At 42.9% G+C, this 22,785-nt stretch overlaps 1 protein-coding gene across 1 annotated transcript in view; it reads right to left on the reverse strand.

Annotated features, from left to right (window-relative positions):
* CNGB1 (cyclic nucleotide gated channel subunit beta 1) overlaps positions 1-21,185 on the reverse strand; it is a 106,332-nt gene extending 85,147 nt beyond the window's left edge. The window contains exons 1-14 of the mRNA XM_074211170.1: positions 20,378-21,185; positions 18,835-18,976; positions 18,251-18,388; positions 14,635-14,795; positions 14,041-14,098; positions 13,758-13,818; positions 11,983-12,100; positions 11,818-11,860; positions 10,224-10,263; positions 8,901-8,988; positions 6,431-6,470; positions 5,939-6,128; positions 5,224-5,296; positions 3,508-3,544 (exon numbers count right to left, since the gene is read on the reverse strand). Coding sequence (XP_074067271.1) covers positions 3,508-3,544; positions 5,224-5,296; positions 5,939-6,128; positions 6,431-6,470; positions 8,901-8,988; positions 10,224-10,263; positions 11,818-11,860; positions 11,983-12,100; positions 13,758-13,818; positions 14,041-14,098; positions 14,635-14,787 — 901 coding nt within the window. The 5' untranslated portion in view covers positions 14,788-14,795; positions 18,251-18,388; positions 18,835-18,976; positions 20,378-21,185. The remainder of the gene's footprint in view (positions 1-3,507; positions 3,545-5,223; positions 5,297-5,938; positions 6,129-6,430; positions 6,471-8,900; positions 8,989-10,223; positions 10,264-11,817; positions 11,861-11,982; positions 12,101-13,757; positions 13,819-14,040; positions 14,099-14,634; positions 14,796-18,250; positions 18,389-18,834; positions 18,977-20,377) is intronic.
* Between the last annotated feature and the right edge of the window lie 1,600 nt (positions 21,186-22,785).

Raw genomic sequence — 22,785 nt, forward strand, 5'->3', positions numbered from 1 at the left:
ATGAGAATTCAAAAATCCATCAGCCCAACCTCTGCTTGAACAAGGATATTCTCTTCAACATACCCAAATAATCATATCCTCCTTGATGGAAGAGTACCTATTCAACTGGTTTCCCCATAGCTCCAATTATTTGTTTCTTTGCAAAGAAACACCTAGATGATTAGAGTGGATAGAGCACTGAGACTAGAGGCAGCAAGTTCTGAGTTCAAATCCGACCTCAGACATTTACTAGCTGTGTGACCTTGGACAATTCACTTCACCTCTATCTGATTCAGTTTCTACAACTATAAAATTGCTGTGAGGAATAAAAGAGATAATATTTGTAAAGTGCCTGTAAAGTCCACAGGGTCTGGCACAAAGCAGTTACTATTTGTCCTTCATTTTTTTCAAGAGGACCAGAGATATCACAAGGGGATGTCTTGTTTGTGAATTGGATTTAAGTGAGGCAGAGTTGCACAAAGTCATCACCCACACTCTCTCTTCCAGAGTCATGGAAGTCCAATGGTAAGACAAAAGGCAGGATGATTGTCAATGATATCTTTCATGTCTGATCAAGCAGCAATATCAGCCACCTTCATGGTTACTGGAACAAAATGCTCTCCTCCATCCATTCCACCCAGGAGGTGTCTTCAAATGCTTGGGATAGACACTCCCTAACTCACCAACAGGTGAGATCTCTCAGTTACCTTCAACCTAGTTTAGCCAGTTTTACTGGGATGTGGCTCCTGCACATGCTATTACTTCTTGGAATCGCAGGAGAGAATTGGTTGAAACAAGGATACCAAAGCGGGAGGAGCAGCCCTGAAAAAGGTTCAGCAACCCTTACCTCAGAGCTATTAGTGCTCCCTGAACACCCCCATACAGCCCAGGACTAACACAAACTGGTTTCCTTCCTTCCTTCTTTTGCAACTATTTTGAGTTCTGTCCTTGGGGGCCAAACAGAGTGAGTCTAAACCCTTCAAACACCCAAGTACAGCTGTAATTTCCCCCCTAAGACTGATGACTGGTGAGTTATTGTGGGCAGCAGAATGGATTTGACATCGAGAGGGACCTGAGCTTGAATCTCCCCTCTAATACTTACTAGCTCTGAGTAAACCATTTAAGCTCTTTAAATCTGTTTCCATCTCTGTAAGATGGAGAGAACAATACCCACAGCATCCACCTCACGCTATTGTTGTGAAGATAAAATGAGATTCTGCCTGAAATAGCGGAAATAGTAAAAGAAACATGCTACATAACAATGGGATGGAAATCAGCATATTTCTCTTAATATTTCCTCTGCTACATGACTGTAAAACTCTCTGGAAGGCTTAAAGCTCTAAGTAAGTGTTGGCTTTTCTTATGATACTACAATCAAGGGAAAGAAACCCATGAAGTTGGAACCACTTTTAGCCTGAATGAATAATGAATTGTGAAACTGGAGAAAGTGGAGCTAACTCCCACACACACTCACCACCATATTTCAACCCCAGCTCTAGAAAAAAATAAGAGATAAAGGAGGTCTCCAGAGGAGACATTGATTGAGTCCCAAGATGCCCCCCTCAACAGGAATAGCCTCATGAGGTCTGCAGAGGGGCACCAGGACTTGAGACATGCAGTTGCAACCACAAGACTGGTATTAGACCTCTATCAAATTGCTTGTTTTCTCAGTGAGGGGGCAGGAAGAAAAGGTGGGACAGAATCTGGAATTCACAGTTGTTTTATAAAAGTTAAAACTATTTTTACAGGTTATTGGAAAAAATATTAATTTTTTAAATTAGTGTTAGAGCAACTAGCTAGCCCCTATGTATGTAGGTAGAGTGTTTGAGAGGGGAGATTTGAGTGAGTGAAACTGTAGAAGTGAGAAAAAAGAGTCCCTGACACCTCCAGTTGGCAGCCTAAGCATTTCAAAGGCCACCATGAAAAAAATAGAGAGAATATATCACCTGCAAAAGACTGTACTGCCTCATCTTCCCCTCATTGCCTCTGTTTCCTGGATTCCCAAAGTTCCTACCTCCTGACTTGATGGATAGAGCTCCCTACTCTGAGCTTTCATGGAAATCAGAAGGGGAAACCTGGTCAAAATTTCTAATTTGAGCCAATTAGCAGAAATTACAGAAAGGACTTCATTATGCTTTGTTAATAAAAAATTGAATAACTTTTTAATGAAGAGGGACATCGATCCAAGAGACCAAGCATAAGGAGGAAAAGATGACATAGTATCTGTCAAATTGAAATTAAAAATCCCAACTCTCCTGCCTCAAACTATTGTGAGAATGAAATGAGAAAACACATGGCACTGTATTTTGAAAAGTAAAAGAACTAAACCTGAACCACCAATATTGCCAATTTAATTATTAATCTTAAGGCTGTGTCCCCAGCCTGGAATGCACTCGTTCCCACTAACCTCTACCTCTTAGAATCCTTTTTGTCCTTCAAAATTCTGGCCAAGCACCACCTCCATTGCTGAATAGCTTCTCTTGTACTTGTAGCTTGGCTATCCTTATATACATTGTCTCCCATGGCTCAACTCTAATCCCCTTGAGGGCAGGAACTCTTTTATTTTTGTCCTTGTATTTCCAGGGCCCAGCACAATATCATGCACAAATGTTGGGTTGATTAAAGAAGAAAAGTTTTATAGAGTAAAAGACAGAGATCTAGGCTTATAGTCAAAAGACCTGGATTTGAGCCCCATCTTTGACGTAGACTAGTTGTGTGATTGTGGCCTCACTGCATCAAAGCACCCTAAATCTTAAATTATAAATTAGTTTCTTAATAGTCCCAGTGAAGGGGAAATTCCATGAAAGACACTTTGTAACTGGATGATCCGAAACAAGTCATTTAACCTCTACCTGCCCAATTTTTCCAGCTATAAAGTGAGGATAATAATAAAACCTATCTCCAAGTTATTTTGAAGACCAAATGAGGTAATAGTTGTAAATTGCTTAGCGTAGTATGTGGTGTATTATAGTAAATAAGTGCTTTTAATCTTCCTGCCTTTTCCCCCGCCTAGTATCACCTGAGCAGTACCCTGAACACTTCACTTTCCAATTCTCTCAATCCATGACTCCCCACTCTGGCAGGTGAAGAGAATAAAATATCCTGGGCCACCTAGAGGATTGCCATTTATTTTTTAAATTCCCAAACCTTTACCTTTCAACTTCTATTTTTCTACAGGGACTCTTCTGAACCCTGACATTTTAACATGCTCTTTTAAATAAGGATGAGTGATTTACTAAGGTGCCCACGGGAGGAATCAAGTTAATCATATGCTCATTCTTATTTTGCTTATCTTGCTTTCACCTGGCATCAGTTCATAAAGATGGTTTAAAAACACATCACTGGATTATCTCACATCTACACCAGGATGAAACGATACAGTGGACTCCAGCTTCAGTGATCCCAAAAATCACAGACATCTTTTTATGATACTGAGCATCAAGCTGGACCAGGCATGGCCCCCATACCTACATGGGCTCACAACTCAGAGACCCACACAATCTAAGGTCCCCCAAGTCAATCACTTACTGTTCTGCATGGGACACTCAGCGGGTGCTTCCAGCTCCTATAATATCATAAAGAAACAAAATTAATCATTGCCCAAAGTCCTTCCTTCACCACTAGGCTCCTTCACCCCAATGGCTCTGCACAAATCAATCTTTTTATATCTAAATATATCATATAATATAGTTATATTACTAATTAAATAAGCTAATATAATTTGTTCCTTACTATAATTATTTCATTTGCATTATTTTATATATTATATTAGTCATTCATTATTATAATTTATTGTTATTAACTATTATAACTAATAATAGATAATATAAATTTATATTAATGTATTGTAACTATTCAGCTCAAGATCTTTCACTAGGCTCCCTATTCTGTGTTAAGGCAACTTCCATCCACCCCCACCTCCAGCAGAATATAAGATCCTTGCAGGTAAAGATGGTTAAATTTTTGGTTTTACACCTTTAGCACAGGGACTAACACATGAGAGACACTTCATTATTGTCCATTAAAGTAATCAACAAGTCTTCATTAGATCCTTACTATATGGGAGTGACATTATGTTTTATAAATATATATATGTATATATATATATATATACACACACATATATATATATATTTATATAGAAATGTATGTGTGCAATGTATTTAAACATGTGTGTGCCTACATAGTAAGTACTTGGAGAGGGGAGGGAATAGTAGCTGAGGGATCAGGGAAGACTTTCTGGGGAAGGTAGCACTTTAATTGAACTCTGAAGGGAAAAAGAGATTCTTAGAAACAGAGGTGAGGAGCGAGGATATCCCAGGTAGTAAATATGGCCAATGCAAAGGCTTGTGATAGGAAGGAAATGGAGATATGTGTGAGGCACAGCAAGGAAGCCAGTTTGGCCTGATCAATGTGTACAATGTGTGAGGCTGGAAATGAAAGGTTGGAACCAAATTGTCAAAGGTTTCAATGCCAGACCGAAGAATATGTTATTATATTGTTGGATTGTGTTGGATAGAAGTCAAAGAATCATGGGACTGGTGGAGCCCTTAGAGATGACTCTTGGGGTTAAAAACCTTAAGGGGAAGGCCACCAGATGGAAAGAAGAGACTTTGAGCTATAAAAGGGCAATCAATGAATTACTTAGTGAATGAAGTAGAAGGAGAGAGAGTAGAAGCCATGATTGTATACAGCAGACCAGGGGAGAATACTAAAAAGTAAATGAGAAGAAGGGAGTGTGGATGGTGCTCCAACTGTGGACCCTCAGAGCTGATTGCATGGAAGTTGTGGGTGCTTGGGTTCTAGAGTAAGGTCAGTCCTCATAGAACAAGGACAGGGTTGACTGGTCTTGACAGACGCCGATATCTGAGTGTCTCAATTCTGAAGACCCAGCAAGAGCCACATGAGAAAAATAGTACTGACGATGTTCCCCAGGGCTGTCCAGAACCAATATTATAATTATTACCATCATAATCATCATCATTATTATTAAAATGTAACTGGGAAATATTTCACAAAAGAAATAAAACTACAACAGAACAAAGATAATGTCAATATGTAGTTTTCTAAGACAATGTGCACCAGAAAATTATTTGTGGTCAAGGTCCAGTGGTCCTGATTTCCATTTGAGTGACACCACTTGTTTAGTCAACACTGTAAGATACTAAATTCCAGCTCAGTGGCAACTCAGGAATGGGGGCTTCCTTCCCTTCCAGCATCCCAGAAATCACACCCTCCACTCACCTGCATCCCCTTTGCACGAAGAACAGGCTGAGGTATCACCATCTCCAATCTCCTCTTGACCCATCCCATCAGCCTGGTGGACAAAAAAGTTCTCTTGAAAACCATCCAGGTACCTGGGGATACCTGACCCTCTGCTTCTCACTTGCTCATTCCAGATCCCCTTGGATTGGGTATAGAGTCTGATCTAGGAACTCTGGCCAAGACTCCTCCTTTCACAGTTTCCACCCTCATGACCCCATGTCTGTCCTCATCAAAACTCATCTTCCTTTCGAAAAGACCAGGGTAGCTCACCGCTACAGTCAAACAGCTAATACGCAACACTAATAGCTAGCATATAATGCTTTAAGGTTTCCGAAGCACTTCACAAATAGCGTGCCATTTGACCCGCACAGCAACCTGAACAATAGGTGCCTATTATTATCTCCTCTTCACAGATGAGAAAACTGAGACAAATAGGGATTAAATGATTTGCCCAGGATCTCACAGCCAATAAACGTCTAAGACAGGATTTGAACTCAGGATCTTCCTCAGCACTCTATCCACTGTTCCACCTAACTAATCAGTGTCAGGTTGAATTGGACCTGTATGGGGAAAAGGGAGAAGCTGCTATTTCCAACCCTCCTGGTCTTATTTCATTTGGTTGGATCAACTCCCAACTTTTCCTCTTCTGCCTTTGAATGTGGGGAGCAGGAAACTTCAAAAGACTCCAAGTTACCTGGCACGATCCCCACCAGGAGGTAGACAGGAGGCAGACAGGGTATCTGGTTGACTCTCCTGTTTTGTGGATGACTCCTCAGGCTTTGGGGGATCTGGCAGTGGGGGGACTGGCATTGGAGTAGGGCTCTCTGGTGAGGGCCCCGTTTCCTCGGCCTGAGGCTCTGGCTGAGTTTCTGGGGGTGCCGATCCTGGAAGAAAGAGATGACTCAATGACAACACTTATAGGATCAGGGGTTTGAGCTGCCCAAGCACCTCCCCTGATTGGTCCTGATAAAACACCAGCGATAAAACCCCTTTCTCCATCCAGAAATACTTAGTATGGCTTTGCTCATCACTCCCTGCTTCCACATATAGTCCAAGTTGGCCAAGTTCTAGAATAAGTAGAACACCTGTTATCTCTTCAGGCCTGTTTCCCCCAACCTGCCTTAATGCTTTCATTCCTAAGCCCCACCCAGGCAAGAGCTGTTAACCCATCCATCATCAGCCTTACCTGATTTTATAGCTGTTTCTCCAAGCCCAGGATAGGTTGCCTGTATTGACATTAAGAGGCCTGATTACTGGAAAACTTCCATCCAATCCAACCACACAGGATAAGGTCAAAAAGTCTAGCTCCAACCCATTAGGCTCCTGATGATCTTCCCCACCCCACCCCACCACACACAGTACATACCCAGGATAGCTGTGGAGATGCTAAGAGACTTTGCAGACTTTGATGAAGTGAACGAAGGTCTCAGACTGGTTGTGAAAAGGTCATCCCACTGCTGGGGGCTTTTAAAATGCTTCTAACCAGAGCCTTGTGAATTTTAATTATTGCCTCCTCAGTCTAATTTCATGAAAGTTCCCCACTTCTGGAGAACATTAGTCACCATGTAATTCTGTCGTCCCTCAATCCCAACAAGGTCTGCTAGAGTAATGCTTCTACCCAAGCTTCCAGAATAATGAGATATTAAGGGGGTGAAAGAAGTGGAGAACTAAATGAGGGTCCCAGAAATATGGTCTTGCCCTCTCCCATCTTTTCACCTTTCTTTGCTTAATAGATAATTGTTGACTTAACTCAGTATTTATCACTACTAGAAAACTAAAATCTCCCGAAACCTGTGCTGATCCCCTTCTGATTTCACTTTATCTACCAAGGGTGGGAAATGTGATATAGTGGATAGAAGCCTGGATCTAATCAGAGAACAGTTCAAATCCCCATTCTTCTGCCTACTACCTAATCTCTCTGGGCCTCAGGCTTTTCATCTCTAAAATAGAATAGGAAGGGGCAGCTAGGTGAATAGAGCACAGAGGGCCTCAGACAAAACTGACCTTGTGCACTTAATAATTACCTAGCTGTGTGACTTTGGGCAAGTCACTTAACCCCATTGCCTTGAAAGAAAGAAAGAAAGAAAGAAAGAAAGAAAGAAAGAAAGAAAGAAAGAAAGAAAGAAAGAAAGAAAGAAAGAAAATAGGGAACATGATTTATAAAGACTCTTCTAACTCTTAAATACTAATATCCTAAGGAAAAACCTACATAAGATTTTCCTTGGAATGGTCTCTTTGCTTTCTTCTTAATATTCAAATCATACCCATCCTTTAAAGCCAGTCCCCTCTTCCTCTGAGAAGGCTTCCCTGATTACTTCAGTTTCCCATTGATAGCTCTGATGCCTCCCTTCTCTGAACTTCTTTGCCACAATTATCATTATTATAGAAACTCTCAGGCAAAGAGCATGTTTCTGTCTGTTCCATTATCCTACAATGGGCTTTACTTCCCCCTCTATCTACCACGCTGTCTTGTTTAGCATAGGGCTGAATATATAGCAGGAATTGCATAAAGATATGCCTGGTTGAGGCAGGACCGGTTAGTGGGAAGAACATAAAATGAGAATTCAGGAGATGTGGGTTTGAAACCTACCCCAACACTTAAGCTTTGGGAAAGTCACTCAACCTCTAGGAGCCTCAGTTTCCATAATTGTTAAGTGTGAAGGTTGGATTAGAGAATCTCGAAGGTCCTTTCAAAACCTCCCAATACCTCAGTTTACAAATCTATAAAATATGTATTGGACTAGAGAATTTTGATGTCCCTTCTCAATCAGGATGGTGCCTCAGTTTCCATATTTATAAAATGTGAGGATTAAAGGATTTTGAGATCCCCTCTACACCTCCTAGTGCTTCAGTTTCCATATTTGTAAAATGTGAGGGTGAGACTAGAGGGTTTGAGATCCCTTCTCAACCTCCTAATGCCTCATTTTCCATATTTGTAAAATGTGAGGATTAGATTAGATGACCTCCAAGGTCTCCAATAAGTTTTCTGCTGCTTCTTGATAAAAGATTGTTCTGGCTGTCCCTTCTTCTATGCTAATAGGAAAACCCCTCCACATGACACCAGCAACCTAGCCCCTTTTACTCTGTGAATTTCAGAGATCCTCTAGTCTAACCCTCATGTTTTACAAATGTAGAAGCTGAAGCATTATCATCATTCTCAAGCAGCCAGAATGAAGTCTTGTAAGACTTTTGCTCCTTTGATAAGTCCACCAAGCCTTCCGCCTTCCCCCGACACTGATCTGCTTGTATAGGCAAAGCTACAGATGATAGATTCAGAGCTATGACTTGGAATCTTTTGCCCATGGACTGAACACTGCAAATTATGCCTCAGGGCAAGTGGCCAAAAGCTGCCCTCCAAGAGAGGGGAAGGGAGATGACTCAAAATTCATGGTGAGGTAAGGAGGTTGGAACACCCTTTTGATGCCCCTGCTTGGGCTGAATGAAGGAAAAACTCACCCCAGTAGTATGCCACTGGGAAGTTTCCTTTGGAAGCTTTCTAACTAGGTTCTGACATCTTGTTTCTATCTTCTCTAAAAAGGAGGATAAAGAAATCTCTGAATTTGGTAGCCTAAGACAAAGCTCAGATCACGCCACCCTAGTTATGGCTACCAGTTGTCTGTTCCCACTCGTTCTGGAAGAGTCATCCTCCTGCTCACCTCAGAATTTTTCAGGAGTTCAGTGGGAGGCTGTGGGAGTACTTTCTTCAATTCCTGCACCAACCATTTCAAGACACTTTTTCCAGTTCTATAAAGGAGGAGGAGGGAACAAAAATTTATTAGGCACCTACTATATCCCAAGATTTACAACTATTCTCTCATTTGATTCTAACAACAATATCTGGAGATAAACTCTTTTATTATCCTCATTTTCCAGTTGAGGAAACTGAGGCAGACAGAGGTTAAGTGACTCACCTAGAGTCATACAGGTCACGAACATTTGAATTCAGGTCTTCCGGATTCCAAGCCACCTGGACACCCAATAGGCTTGCAACCCAGACAGTGTTGACTACTTGCCTACTATCTTTCTTCTTTATCACTACTGTTGTTGTGCCTTTGTTTTTGAAGAGGACCAGTAGCATCATGGGGTCACATCCTGACTTGTGAATGAATAGGATTTAAGTGAGGCAGAGTTGCACAAAGTCATCAGCCTCTTCTCTTTCAGTCATTAAAGTCCAGTGGCAAGACAATAGTCAAGGTGGCTGGCAATGGCCCAGGATGCAGTGGATGATCTGGGCAACTTCCATGTCTGACCAACTTCTAAACATTCCACAGCACCTGTCTTAGTTATCTTCATGGCCATTGGGACAAATTGTTCTCATCCACCCATTCCACCTGGGAGGCGGTCTTCACATAAATCCTTAATTCACTGATGGATTTGAGACCGGTTTATTACCCTCCACATGGTTTAGCTCATATACTTAGAGAGTTTACCGGGTGTGACCACTGCCCATGTTACAGCTTCTTGGAGTCACAGGTGGACACCAAAGGTGGAGAAGCAGCCCTAAAAGGGCTCAGCAACCCTCACCCCAGAGATATTAGCCTTCCCTAAACATCCCATACACTCCTATACCAGTCTAGTAACCCTAATAAACCTCATGTGCAGGGAATATAAATATTGTAGTGAAAATTACACTTGTCTTAAAATTCAGATTAGGGTTGAATTTAAGCCTCAGTTCTGTCATTTACTAGCTGCCTCACTTTGTCTCCTCTGTCTCTTGACTCCCAGTTCAAGGTTTCTATTAGATATCACAGTGATCAAGAACCAAAGAATTGACTGTCAGAGCATGATCCAACTAGAAGATCCTGCAAAGCCCACATCTCTCTTTAAGGCACCCAACCTAACCATCAGAGTATGCAGCCATCTCTGACCACCTCCCATGAGTCACATGGAAAGACAAGGAGAAGGCACTCATGTTTCTGAAGCACCAGATTCCCACAACTGAGGTCCCAGTCTCTTGGAGTAAGTTTTTGGAGACTCACCCCTTATCCTGGTCATCAGTGCTATCCTTTGACGCCAGTCCTGCAAGGATAATAAACCAATAGGGATCAATGAGTGGACTCAGCACCTCTTCAGGTCCTTGAGGACTGTGGGTTGCACACCAATCAGAAAAAGCTAACAACATACAAACCCTTTGCTTTGGAATCCTTACACTCAGTCTCCTGGATGCCTTAGAAGACTTGGGACAGAACAAGTGAACTGTTCACAGTTATCCGTATGTACTAAGGAGAAGGACTGGACTTGACATTTTATTGATAAAGGTGACTGACACCCAAGTGAGGAAATTCCCTCCCCCAGATCAGTTCAGTACCTTCTCAACAACTTTAGAACCTTAGGGATTCCCAAGAACACTGAGAGACTGAGGGACTTTCCCAAAGTCACATACCCCAAACATATCAGAAATATCAGAGGAGACATTAATCCCGATCTCCCTGGCTAAAAAACCACCACCCTTGGTGCCTCATCAGATATATCATCCACTTCTGAGATAAAATGAAGGCTGGTTCCCTCATTCCACCAACATTGGGTCTCACTACAGGGCCTCCTCTTCACAAAGGGATTAATGTGTTTCCAGGAAACTCATGACCTGCTAACAGCCACCCCAAACGAACCTCATTCAGAAAAGAAACTGACTTCCTTCTCTCTCTCCCTCCTCCCTATGTATATGTAAATGTAAATGTATATTATGTGTGTGTATATCCTATGTATAGAGTATGTATACTTATGGCCACATGTATATATATGAACATACATGCATGTATATATGTCTATGTGGATAGGAAGGAAGAAAGAAGGGAGGGTGGGGAGGAGGGAACTGAGAATTGTGTGAAGCAAGCTAAATCCATATTGGAACTCAATTCTAGAACTAATTTAGTTCCCTTTCTTTTCAGTTATGGGACTGATCCAATCCTATCTTGTGAGAAAACGTCATTCATGTGAGAAAACTGTATTGCATTGTTTGAAACTAGCCTTTTGTTCCTGAGAAGCCAGACCATCTCTCCTTGCTACTTAGAGACCCCTAAATAAGGACTTAGGTCATGCTGACCAGAAACTCAATCAGGTCCAAAGACTGATGCAAGGAGTTTTCTCACAATTGTCCATCTCAAAAAACCCATTTCTTCTCTGAAAACTGGCCCCATGTTGGTCAGTCAGTTTCTGTTTCCTTGTTCCTTTGATTAAATACAGACACTTGAGGAGAATGAGACCTCTCTCTTTCTGATTTCAGGGAATTGTACTTCATTCTTCCTTCCTCCCAAATTGGAAAGTCCCTAATCTTTTCCTCCAATCAGAAATCAGATCACCTAATGCTGCATCCTGATTTATATTCTGTTCATTGTTTTCATACATAAAAATCTGTCTCCTTTTGAATTTGGAGTCCAGTCCTAAGGATGAAGAGACCTCATCCTGATTTATCATGCATGAGCATGCATTGCTTAATGAATTGATATGCTTGAATGAATTCAGACCTTTGTTTCCTCAATTATTTCAGACTTTTTCCATCACAGAAAGAAGAGAGAAAGAAGGAAGGAAGGAGAAAAAGGAGGGAGAGAAGGCAACAGTTCAGTAGATCCTTACCTGGACTCAATGTTTCTTCATTCCCAAGGGTCTGTGCTTCAGCCTATAGGGGACAGATAACCCAGACAGGTTCAAGTCTACTTGACTTAAAGGTATGTCCCATTCACAGAACGCCAAGGCAGGACCTCAGCAATTAATACCCCACACTAGGTTTCCCTCAGGTACCTGGTCAGAACCACTGGTGCTGTTTTCCAAGATCTGGACTATTAGGGTTTGGGGAGGCTGAGGGACCACTCTCTGCAGTCCCTTTGTCATTAAGGTCAGGACCCATCCACTGGCACTGCTGGAAGGACAAGAGCCATGAGAGCAGTTAAGTCAGAGGCCACCCCTCCCATCAATCCCTCTCCCATCACTGGGCATTGTTTAGGGCAGGGATTCAAAAGCAGGAGTAGACTGCAGAAATTCTGTGAATTTGGTTGGAAAAAAATTTCCACCTCTTTCAATATATTTGATTTCCTTTGTAATTTCTGCTGTTTCATATATATGTTCTTCTGAAGATTCCAGAAGCTTCACCAGACTTCAAAAGGGGGCATGATATAATAAAGATTAAGAATTAGTGTTCATCTAGACATTGCCCCCTTCTCCTGCACCCATCATTAATAAGCCATGGCCCTCCTCCCAGGAAATTCTACTCCTGGCTCTTTGACCCACCCTCCCTCTCCAAACTTATCTGCCACAGTCTCCGATTAGGCTCTGCCTCAAGGGAGATCTGCCTCTTCATTATCCTCAGCACATGTCTCTAGTCAGTGAAGCCACCCCCCACTCCCCACCCCAAGACCTTTCTCCCCAATTCTTTAAGGTTTACATCAAGTACTATTTACTCCAGAAAGTTCTCCCTGACTATTGGAGATAGAGATACAGGAGCTGAGTTCATACTCCAACTTTTATTTTTTGAGTGACTCAACCATTCAAAATGTAAAATGAGACAGTGGGATCTGATGGCCTCTGAAGACCCTTCTGGCTCTAGATCTTTGATTTGACTCTAGTCCATAAAAACCTCATACTGTAAGAAGCAATAGCACCTGTGATTTCTAGCTGGAAGAGACCTCAGAAATCATACCCTCCATCAAAATGGTGGCATCCAAGGATCACTGGATTTGGAATCAAAAGAACCAGATTCAAATCCTGGCTCTGGGAGAAATCACAGGGTTGTTTTGAGAACCCAATAAGAAACATGCACAAAGTGCTTCGTAAAACTTAGGACATTATATAAATAAACATTATATAAATACTTGCTGGTATTATTAACAAGCACGTATCTGTGTGCTAGATACCACAAATGCAAAAAAACATGATACCTCGTCCTCAAGAAATATTCAACATGGGGATGAGGGAGGGGAGGAAGGGAGGATAGATATACATTTTAAAAGAAATTTCATTGGAACTTTAGCAATAGGGTAAGGGGAGAGAATCAGGATAGGCTTTCTGTAAAAAGGGGGCTCTTGAGATGAGTTTTGAAGGAAGCAAGCCTACTAAGTGAAAGCAGAGAAGGAATGCATTCTGAGCATGGAAAGATGGCCTATGAAGATAGATTAAAAAGGGGTTTAAATACCAAACAGAAGGATTTGTATTTTATCTTGGAAGCAACAGGAGACACAGAAGATTCTTGAGGAGGAGAATGACCTAGGAAGACCTATTCTTTATTCATATCAGTTTGGCTGTTTTAGGGAAGAGGGATGACAGAGGTTGTTTATTTTGTGGAACCAGTCTGATTTGGGTGTTCAGCCCTGAGAAACACTATCACTCTGCCTAATGGGGAAGAGCAGTAATTTTGAGATCGTCCCATCCAAGCTTCTCTATCCTTGTCTCTCTGTCACACACACACACACACACACACACACACACACACACACACACACACACACCAGAAAGCTCTTGTCTTTATGTTCTCTTTAGCACTCATCTTTGACAAGATATGAATCCCTTGAAAGAGAAGGTACCTGTTCCCAGGAACTTGAAGTGAAGCACGTGAAGGCAGCAATTCCACAGCCTCCTGGGGGACTAGGAAAACAAAAGTCTCATGTTGAAGTCCAACCTTCCCAAGTTATTGGACTGCTCTAATAGGGATAGTTTGAACCAAAGAGAAGACTGCAGGATAGTTTGTTCAGGTAATGGAAGGCCTAGAACTATCTGTTCTAAACAGTGAGTGGGAGGGGTTCCTCCTCATCTAGACTCTCAAGGCAGGGATCCAGAGGCCATTTGGGGGGGCTTTCATGGACTCACCCTCTGGGGTTCCACACTGGGGAGGCATTTCTGCACATCTAGCTGGTTCCCTTGGAGCCTAGGGAGAGAACAGCAGAAAGTCCAGGAAGAACCCACAGCCACCCTCCCAAGGCCCTATGTTAAATAGAAATGAGCTCATGGAGGTATTTGGGTTGGAGGCAAAGGGGGCATGGTGGGGGGGAAGGATTCAGTGACACCCAAGAGTCAAGATCAGTGTGATGGAAGGGTTGCCTCTAGGTCAAAGAATCATACCTAGGCTCACCTTCCAGTTCAAACTGACTCAATTCTCTTATCAGTAAAATGGTGGTAATTGTATTAGCTCTATGACATCACAGGGCTATGATGAACAAACATTAAGCCAACATAGAATCGCTGTTATTAGTTTGGTGAAGCTGAGTTATATTTTAGCAGCTTCTTCCAAAGAGCCTTTAGAGGCAGCTAGGCAGTCCAGTGGCTAAAAAACTAGACTCTGAGACAATTCATTGTGTGACAAGACATTTTACGTCTCTGGCCTCATTTTCTCATATCTAAAGCAAGGGTCCCTTCCAGCACCCTCTCAGACAGTAAGCCTGTGCCACTGAGGATTAGTTTTACCTCCTCTGGCTCCTCTTCCCTCACAGGCTGGTCTTCCTGCAATTCTGGTTCTCCTGGTGCTGATTCCAGCTCCAATAATGGGTCCTCTTCCGCCCCAATCTTCTGAGGGGTTCCTGGTGGCTGAGGCAGCACTCTCTCTATCCAGGAGAACATCCTTTCACCTCAAGGGAGGAAGAAGACTTGGGTCCTCATTCTTTCCCCTGGTCATCTGTTACCCATACCATCTACCACAGGGGCCTGGACTAAAACTTGGAAATGGTGACCTCCTGCCTTTGGGGACAGATGAGAATTGCTGCAGGTCAAACTCCCATCCTGGGAGACATCAAAGGATGGGCTTTTATTCCACTCAGGGGAGACAGAGCTGAAACAATCCCAACCTTCCGTACTAGTCTCCTATTCCCTCTATCCTTTTGACTCCCTTTCTCCCCAAACTCAAATCCACATATAACCATTTCTCTGACTATTACTCAATGAACAGAGGTGGAGTGATACCATAAAAATAATATAGGATGTAGTGTCAAGGAAACCTGCGTTCAAATCCCGCTCAGTCATTCATTTCCTATGTGGCTTTGAATAAGTCTAAATAGCCAGCTTTTCTGGGTCTTGGTCTCCCTTTCTTCAAATGAGACAGGACTAGATACCAGCTCTAGAAACCAGAACCACAAATCCAGCACTCAGCTTGCTCCATCTAGCAGTGGGGAATGTTGTCCCTTGAGCTAGCTGGCTCTATCTCCAGGAGGCCTAGCTGCAGAAGACCATATAAAACTATTCCCAGATCCCAGAAGCTCTTGGCCACCATCCACTTCCTTCCTTCCCACTCATTTATCTAGTCATTCGTTTGAGAAATATTTCTATGGTTCAGCACCTTACTAGACTGATTCAAAACTGAGATAAGACAAGGTGGCATTCTATTATAGAGCTAGGTGCAACCACAGGGAAACGTAAGGAACCCTGTAACAAAGAAGCACGTCCAAGAGGTTGGCGACTAAACCCGAGTCCCCTCCTTTTCAGGTCTTTGTCTCTGGCTTCTAGTGCCTTCATACTCTGTTTTCCTCTAGGTGTTAGAAACCCCTTTAAGGAAGAACCTGATGAATTAATAATTCTATGTGATGCCCCCCCATAGGCCCCAAGGTGATCACTCTGGCTGTTGAACTTTGTTCACTTGTCTCTGCTACCTGTGTGACTTTGAGTCATTACATGAGCTAAAAGAGTTCTAAGGCAGCATGGTGCAATGGGTAGAATGCTAGGCTTGTAGCTATAAAGACCTACCTGAGTTCAAATCCCCCCTCAGATGCTTCTTAGGTGTGTGATCTTGGGCAAGTCATTTTAAATTCCTCGTGCCTCAGTTTCCTCAAATGTAAATAATGGCCTCTAGTTAATGCAACTGTGCCCAAATCACAGCTAACCAATAGGGAAGTCACTTCACCTTGTTTGCCTCAGTTTCCTCACCTGTAAAAAGCTGGAAAAGAAAATGGCAAACTATATCGGTATCTCTGTCAAGAAAACCCCAAATGGAAACATGAAGAGTGAGACATGACTGAAAACTATAGAATAAGGGTAACAATAGATATTTAATTAGTAAACAGTCCCCTGGAGATCAGAAGGGAGACAAATCTAAGAGAAGAGGTGAGACTGTGAATTCAGTTAAATATAAATATATATGTGTGTGTGTGTGTAATTGAATGGCTTCAAATCTATGATGTTATAATTCCAAATTCTTCTCTCCAGTGCTTTAACTTGAGAACTGGCAGTTGCGGAAAATCCTACATAAATTTCAGTGCTGCCCTGAAATCAACTTTTTATGAGAAATTCATTTGGGGGGTAGCTAGGTGGCATAGTGGATAAAGCACCAGCCCTGGAGTTGGGAAGTCTGAGCTCCAATGCGGACCTAGCTGTGTGACCTTGGGCAAGTCACGTAACTCCTTTGCCTTGCCAAAAAAAATTCATTTGGAAAGAGGTAACGAAACATGAGAAGCAGAGAGAGAGAGAGAGAGAGAGAGAGAGAGAGAGAGAGAGAGAGAGAGAGAGAGAGAGAGAGAGAACATCAGGGACCTCAGAACACAGTCTCATTGTGACCTGAGACACTGAGGAGGACATCAGTCAATGAGAAAGAGCTCCTAAACCACCCAGAGCTCTCTCTGTGGAGGCTGACCAAGGGAAGATGTAGGGAGTGCCAGGACCAAGAAGGAGAGGATTGAAGTTGCTCTCTGGGTCCTTTCTTATTTGTGCTAAACCTGGAGTTTCTGCTTGCTGGAGTCATAAATATTGACCAGGTTCTCTGCATTTGGAGCCCTAGGCCAAAGGCCAGTTGTCCTACCCTTGTTGCACTTCTGACCCAATCCAAGTTCTGCTACAGACTATGGAAGAACTCCCTTGCCCTAAAACATCGCTCGAGATGCCTAAAATTGTAGAGTTATTTCCTTAGATGTATCAAAGTCCTTTAAACTGAAGAATTTAAAAGTTGTTCATAGGAATGCCCAATCACTTGTCAGACACTTTCCTCAACAGAAGAGCCAGGGATAAGATGAAAAAACTGAGGCCCCTATAAGGAGAGTTAAGTTGAATTTAAGTGGTGAATCCTGAAGGCAGAATTAGTAACTGAACTCACAGGTTCATCTCTTCTCTTAGGTTGTCTCCCTCCTAATCTTCAGAAGATTATTTACTCATTCATTTGTTTACTATTAAATATCTATTGTTATCCTTGTTCTTTTTCTTTTTTTTTCCTTTTAGGTTTTTTTGCAAGGCAATGGGGTCAAGTGGCTTGCCCAAGGCCACACAGCTAGGCAATTACTAAGTGTCTGAGGTCAGATCCGAACTCAGGCACTCCTGACTCCAGGGCCCGCTCTATCCACTGCACCACTCAGCCGCCCTGTTATCCTTGTTCAATAGGTTTCAGTCATGTCTCATTCTTCATGGCTCCATTTGGGGTTTTTTTTTTTTTGGCAGAGATACTGATATAGTTCGCCATTTCCTTCTCCAACTTTTTACAGGTGAGGAAACTGAGGCAAACAAGATGAAATGCCTTAACTATTGGTTAGTTTCAATTTGGACAAAGTTGCATTAAGTGACTTTTGGAGTTCACTTTCAACTCTGAAACTCTATGATCCTTCTTTTCATGGCACTTTCCTTGATCCAACCCTCAATGCCCACCAGCAGTGACCTGAAAATGGAGCCAAGTGACCCAGGTGAAAGTCTCCCTCCTACCTCTACCTACATTCTCCTGCCTATAAAATCTGGCAGATTTCTCCATAACCACATTCTCTCCTATCTCCTTTCCACAGATGGACCACAGTACACAAAAAAAAAAAAAAAGAAGTGCTCTGGGGACTAATCCCAAGAGACTTTGATTGGGGTGAGGGGAGTTGCTTTCTCTAGGACCATGGGGAATAAAATGAAAAGGTTAGAGTTAGACCTGCAGCAACTCAACATTACCCACTGGCCATCTCATCCCTTGGTGTCTCTTCTTTGGGAGATGAGAGTCTCCAATGATTCTGAGAGGTCCCAGGAGAATATGGGAATTGGTTAGTGAGTCTCTCTCCAGTCCTGACTCCCCTACAATTAGAAGTTTCCCTTTTTTTCTCCAGCCCAGAGGAAAACCCAGTCCCCAAGCAGTTACCTTATCTGGTGTGACAGTGTTCACTCACTGGTCCAAGTAGCTCCCAGCACAGTTCCTACAACCCTCACAGGGCTCTGATGGGATTAGAAATGGGCCTTCCCACAAAGGGGATTAATGAGGATGGATCCGATGATAATACTGGGAGACCAGACAAAAGTAGCTATCACCATGGTGGAGCTGAGGTAACCCCACTACAGAGAAAGGGAATCTTCTCCCTTTGTCCCTCCCCAGCAACATCCCCACTGAACCAGGACTAGGGTCAGATCTCAGAGGAAAAAGGATCCAGAGGGACACTGTGACCAACTGAGGCACTTAAAATTTGGAAGGACATCCCTGAGAGCTCTAGAATCTATTTGGGGGAAGTTGGGGGGTGGGATCCTTTGCTGCCCGTGACCGAAGTCTGATGAGAAGGGCTGGGTCCCTGGAGGCCCCATGTGTGGAAGGAGAAAATCTACTGGAAATGGAAACAGGAGCAAGTGTTTCAATATTAGGGCTAAAGGGGGATCTCTGCTGGAGACCGAACAGTTCTTACAAAAGCCTTGATTTTGCTAAAGTTCAGGAAGGGAGAAGAGAGCTCTCCTTACCTGTAGCCCCAAGAAAGCTTTCAGAACTGTCACTTTAGAGTAAGGCTGAGAATATAAACGGTTCTGCCAAAGACACAGACTTCATATGAGCGTAGGGGAAACTGATACTGGCTCGGGGAGCCTGTTCCCCAAGACAGTAAACCTAAGAAGGGGGGGAGGAGGAACTAAATTAATTTATTCATTCAACAAACATATTTTTGTCCGGTGGAGAGACTCCACACCTGACCACCCACCCCTGGAAGCTAGCTCTAACCTGGGACCATTTCTCACACTGCAAGGACCTTCTTGGCCTGATCCAGGCTCTCCCACTGATTGGCTACTCCCCCAGAGCCTCCATTCTAGGGAAGAGTCCCAAGTCAGTCATGACTCCATCTCCAAGCCAGAAATTCTGATTCTCTCCAGGACTTCTCTATCCTCCTCAATTTTTAGTCTCTCTTATGTATTGTCTTCTCCTGTTAAAGTGTAAGCTCCTTGAAGGCAGAAACTGCCTTGCTTTCCACCTATTTTTGATCTCCCTGTGCTTAGAGTAAGTCCTAATGTTGTTCAGTTGTTTTAGTCATATACGATTCTCCTTGCTCCCATTTGAAGTTTTATTGGCAAAGATACTGCAGTATTTTGCAAAGGAGGAAACCGAGGCAAATAGGCTATGTGACGTGCCCAGGGTCACACAGCCAGTAAGCATCTGAGGTCATATTTGAATTCAGATCTTTCTGACACCAGGTTCAGCATTATATTCACTGCTCCACCTGGTAGAGAAAATATGTGGCACATAGTAATAATAATCTTTGTCCTTCATTCTCAAAGAAGACCAAGTGCCATGACATGAATTGGATTTAGGTGAGGGTATGCTGTGCTAATTCCCCAACCTCAATTTCTCCTCCAGAGTCATCTAAGATCCAGTGACCAGATATGGATCAGAACAAGTGGAGATGACCCTGGATGGGAGGCAATCAGGGTTAAGTGACTTACCCAGGATCATACAGTAAGTAAGTGTCTGAGGCTGTCCTCCTGACTCCAAGGTTAGTGCTCTATTCACTGTGCCATCTAGTTGCCCTGGCACACAGTAAAATGTTTAAATATTTGATGATAATCCTGGGAGACCAGACAAAAGTAGCTATCACCATGGTGGAGCTGAGGTAACCCCACTATAGTCAAGAGAGACCTAAGTTCAAATACTGCTTCAGACAGTTACTATGGATGTGACTTGGGCAAATCACTTTAACCTCTCAATCTCACTTTCCTAATCTGTAAAATAGGCTTAAAAAAACACTTAACTCTTCAAGTTATTGTGGGTTTCAAATGAGATTACTTGCAAACTTTAAAGCTCTATATAAGTGTAAGCCATCATTATTCGGTGTTTTATATGTTATAAAAGGGTAGTAGCTAGGTGGTGCAAAATGAGGAAGACTCCTCTTCCTGAATTCAAATCAGTCTCAAAGATGGGTACCAGTTCTAGGATTAGAAGGAACCCCTGAGACCATCTCATCTAAACCCCTCTTTTTACAGATGAGAAAACTGAAGCCTGGGGAGTTAAGTGACTTACCCAAGGTCTCTGTGCCAGAGGAGATAACTGTTGTCAGGAGGAAGAGCACAGCTTGCCAGAATCTGACTTGTCAGAAAACATGGACCTTTAAGGGATTCAGTGATGAGCCAAAGGTGAAATATTGATTCAGCAGTCCTTTTTTTTCCAATTTTGTGCTCTGATATTTTAAGAATCAATCTCCAGGAAGAGTATAACAGAAAAAAGTTGCTGCCATTTGTGTTGGTCTTTGTCATTACCTATTTGTCAGCCTTTTGTGTTAAGCATTTCTTTTGTGTGAAAGAAATAAATGGCTGCCCGCCACATGGGAAAAAAACTAAAATTAGTTGGAGTAGATGTTGAGCCTGGAGAAGAAAAGAGGGTTGTAGAGGTGGGGGGAGGAGGGAGCAAAAAGGTCAAAGGGTCTGCCACATCAAAAAGGGGAATGAAGGGGCGACTGGGTGGCACAGTGGAGAGAGCACCAGCTCTGGAGTTCAAATGTGACCTCAGACACTTAATAATTACCTAGCTGTGTGGTCTTGGGGAAGCCACTTAACTCCATTTGCCTTGCAAAAATAATGCCTAAAAAGGGGGTGGGGGATGAATTTAGCCTACTTGGTCTTAAGGGACAGACTAAGGAGCAGTGAAGGTGACAGAGGAAAAGCTTCCTAATCCATAAAATGGAATAGATCATCTTAAGGAATTCCCTCTCTTTGGAGGACTTCAGATGGTACCTGGAAAACTCCTCCAAGGAACTAGCCCAGATCTTCCCACTCAGATCTGGGTTGGATTAGACAGCCTCTAAGACAGTCAGGCAGAACTGAAAAGGACCCTTTGGTTTTATCTCTCTTGAGCATCATCCAAGTCAGGGAGATTTCAAAGGGGAGAGACATGGAGAGGAAAGGAGAAAAAAAAGAGAAGAGAAAAGAAGGAGAGAGACAGAGAGACAGAGAGAAAGAGAGACAGAGTGAGAGGTTGGAGGTGATCAGATAGGGCTTCTCAAAAGAGGCAGTTTGAGTCTAATCCTTCACCACTAGGTAGGCAAGAAGGAGGGGTGGGGACTTAGAAGGAAGAAGGCAAGTCCAGGGAAGGGAAAAAAAAGCATTCCCAGTTATCATATCTGATCAGAGCATATACTGAATATGGCATGTATTGAAGGGATGGTCTAGGACAGGCATTCTTAAAATCATCTTGGTAATCTGATGAGGCCTAGGGACCCCGTCTCAGAATAATGCTTTTAAATGCATCAAATAAAATATACAGGATTCCAAAGGAAACCAATGATATTGAAATAAAGATTCTTTCTTCCCCTCTCCAAGTTTATGAATCCCCTGAAGTCTAGCCACACAATCCCTGGCTCTCATTTTAAACCCCTGGTTAGGGGATAATGCCTGGAAAGGTAAGGCAAGATCAGATTGTAAAGGTGTGGGGTGGGAGGTTAAGTGCTCAGGATGGGGTGTCAATGATATGCAGCTGACAGGGAATGGAGGGACCGGTCCTAGATGAAGGCCAGGAAGATAAGACTAGGGAGCAGTCATTTGTCAAGAAATGAAAGCTCTTGAGGAAAGAACCAAGGCTTTCTTAGCTGCCTGAAAAGAGCCAACATCCCTGAGCTATGGAGACAAATCATATGCCTGCTTCCCTTGTGGAAAATACTTGGGATCAGAGGAGTCGATAGGCTTGGGTTGTCATTTCTCCTCTGGCCCTCAGTTTCCTCATTTGTAAAAGGGCTAAAGTCCCTTCCTTTTCTAAGGCCTAAATGGTAAGATGATAGATGGACCAAGGACTGCAGGGTGAAGGCTGTCTGTTCAGAGCTTCTCCTCTTCCTATCTTCCTCCTTGCTCCCTGCCGAGGTCACAAAACTGGAAGAGGGGCAATTTTCAGAAAGCCTGAGGTAGAGTGAGTGTCATTGAGCTAATCCATAACCTGCTGAGGCTGCCAATCTCCCTGATCCCTTTACCACTGACCTCGGATTTCCAGGGCGTTCTCTAATCTCTAACAGGCACTATGTTTATATACTAGTGAAGGAAGAAGCCGGTCAGACCTCTCTTCTCCCCACCTCCTTCCCCTTCCACAGGGTAATTCCTTTTGCTTTTCCACAGAAGGGGAAAAAAATCCACTCATTTTATCTTCCACATTGGATTTCGCAACAACTCTTTAGGAGCTAAGAGGTCCTTAGAAATTATAATAGCTAGTACTTAGCATCTGAAAGTTTGCAAAACACTTTACGTATATCATCTCATCTAATTGTCACGATGACCTTGCTATAATTATTTTCATCTTATAGGTGAGGAACGAGAGGCAGAAGTTAAAGGTCTTGCCTGGAGTCACATGGCTAGTTAGTTTCTGAGGCAAGGTTTGAACCCAGGTCTTCCTGACTCCAAGGCCTGGAAACTATACACTCCACTGCTTGGATGCCACAGAATCAATTC

This window comes from Macrotis lagotis, chromosome 1 (genome assembly GCF_037893015.1).
Source record: "Macrotis lagotis isolate mMagLag1 chromosome 1, bilby.v1.9.chrom.fasta, whole genome shotgun sequence".
NCBI lineage: Eukaryota > Metazoa > Chordata > Mammalia > Peramelemorphia > Peramelidae > Macrotis > Macrotis lagotis.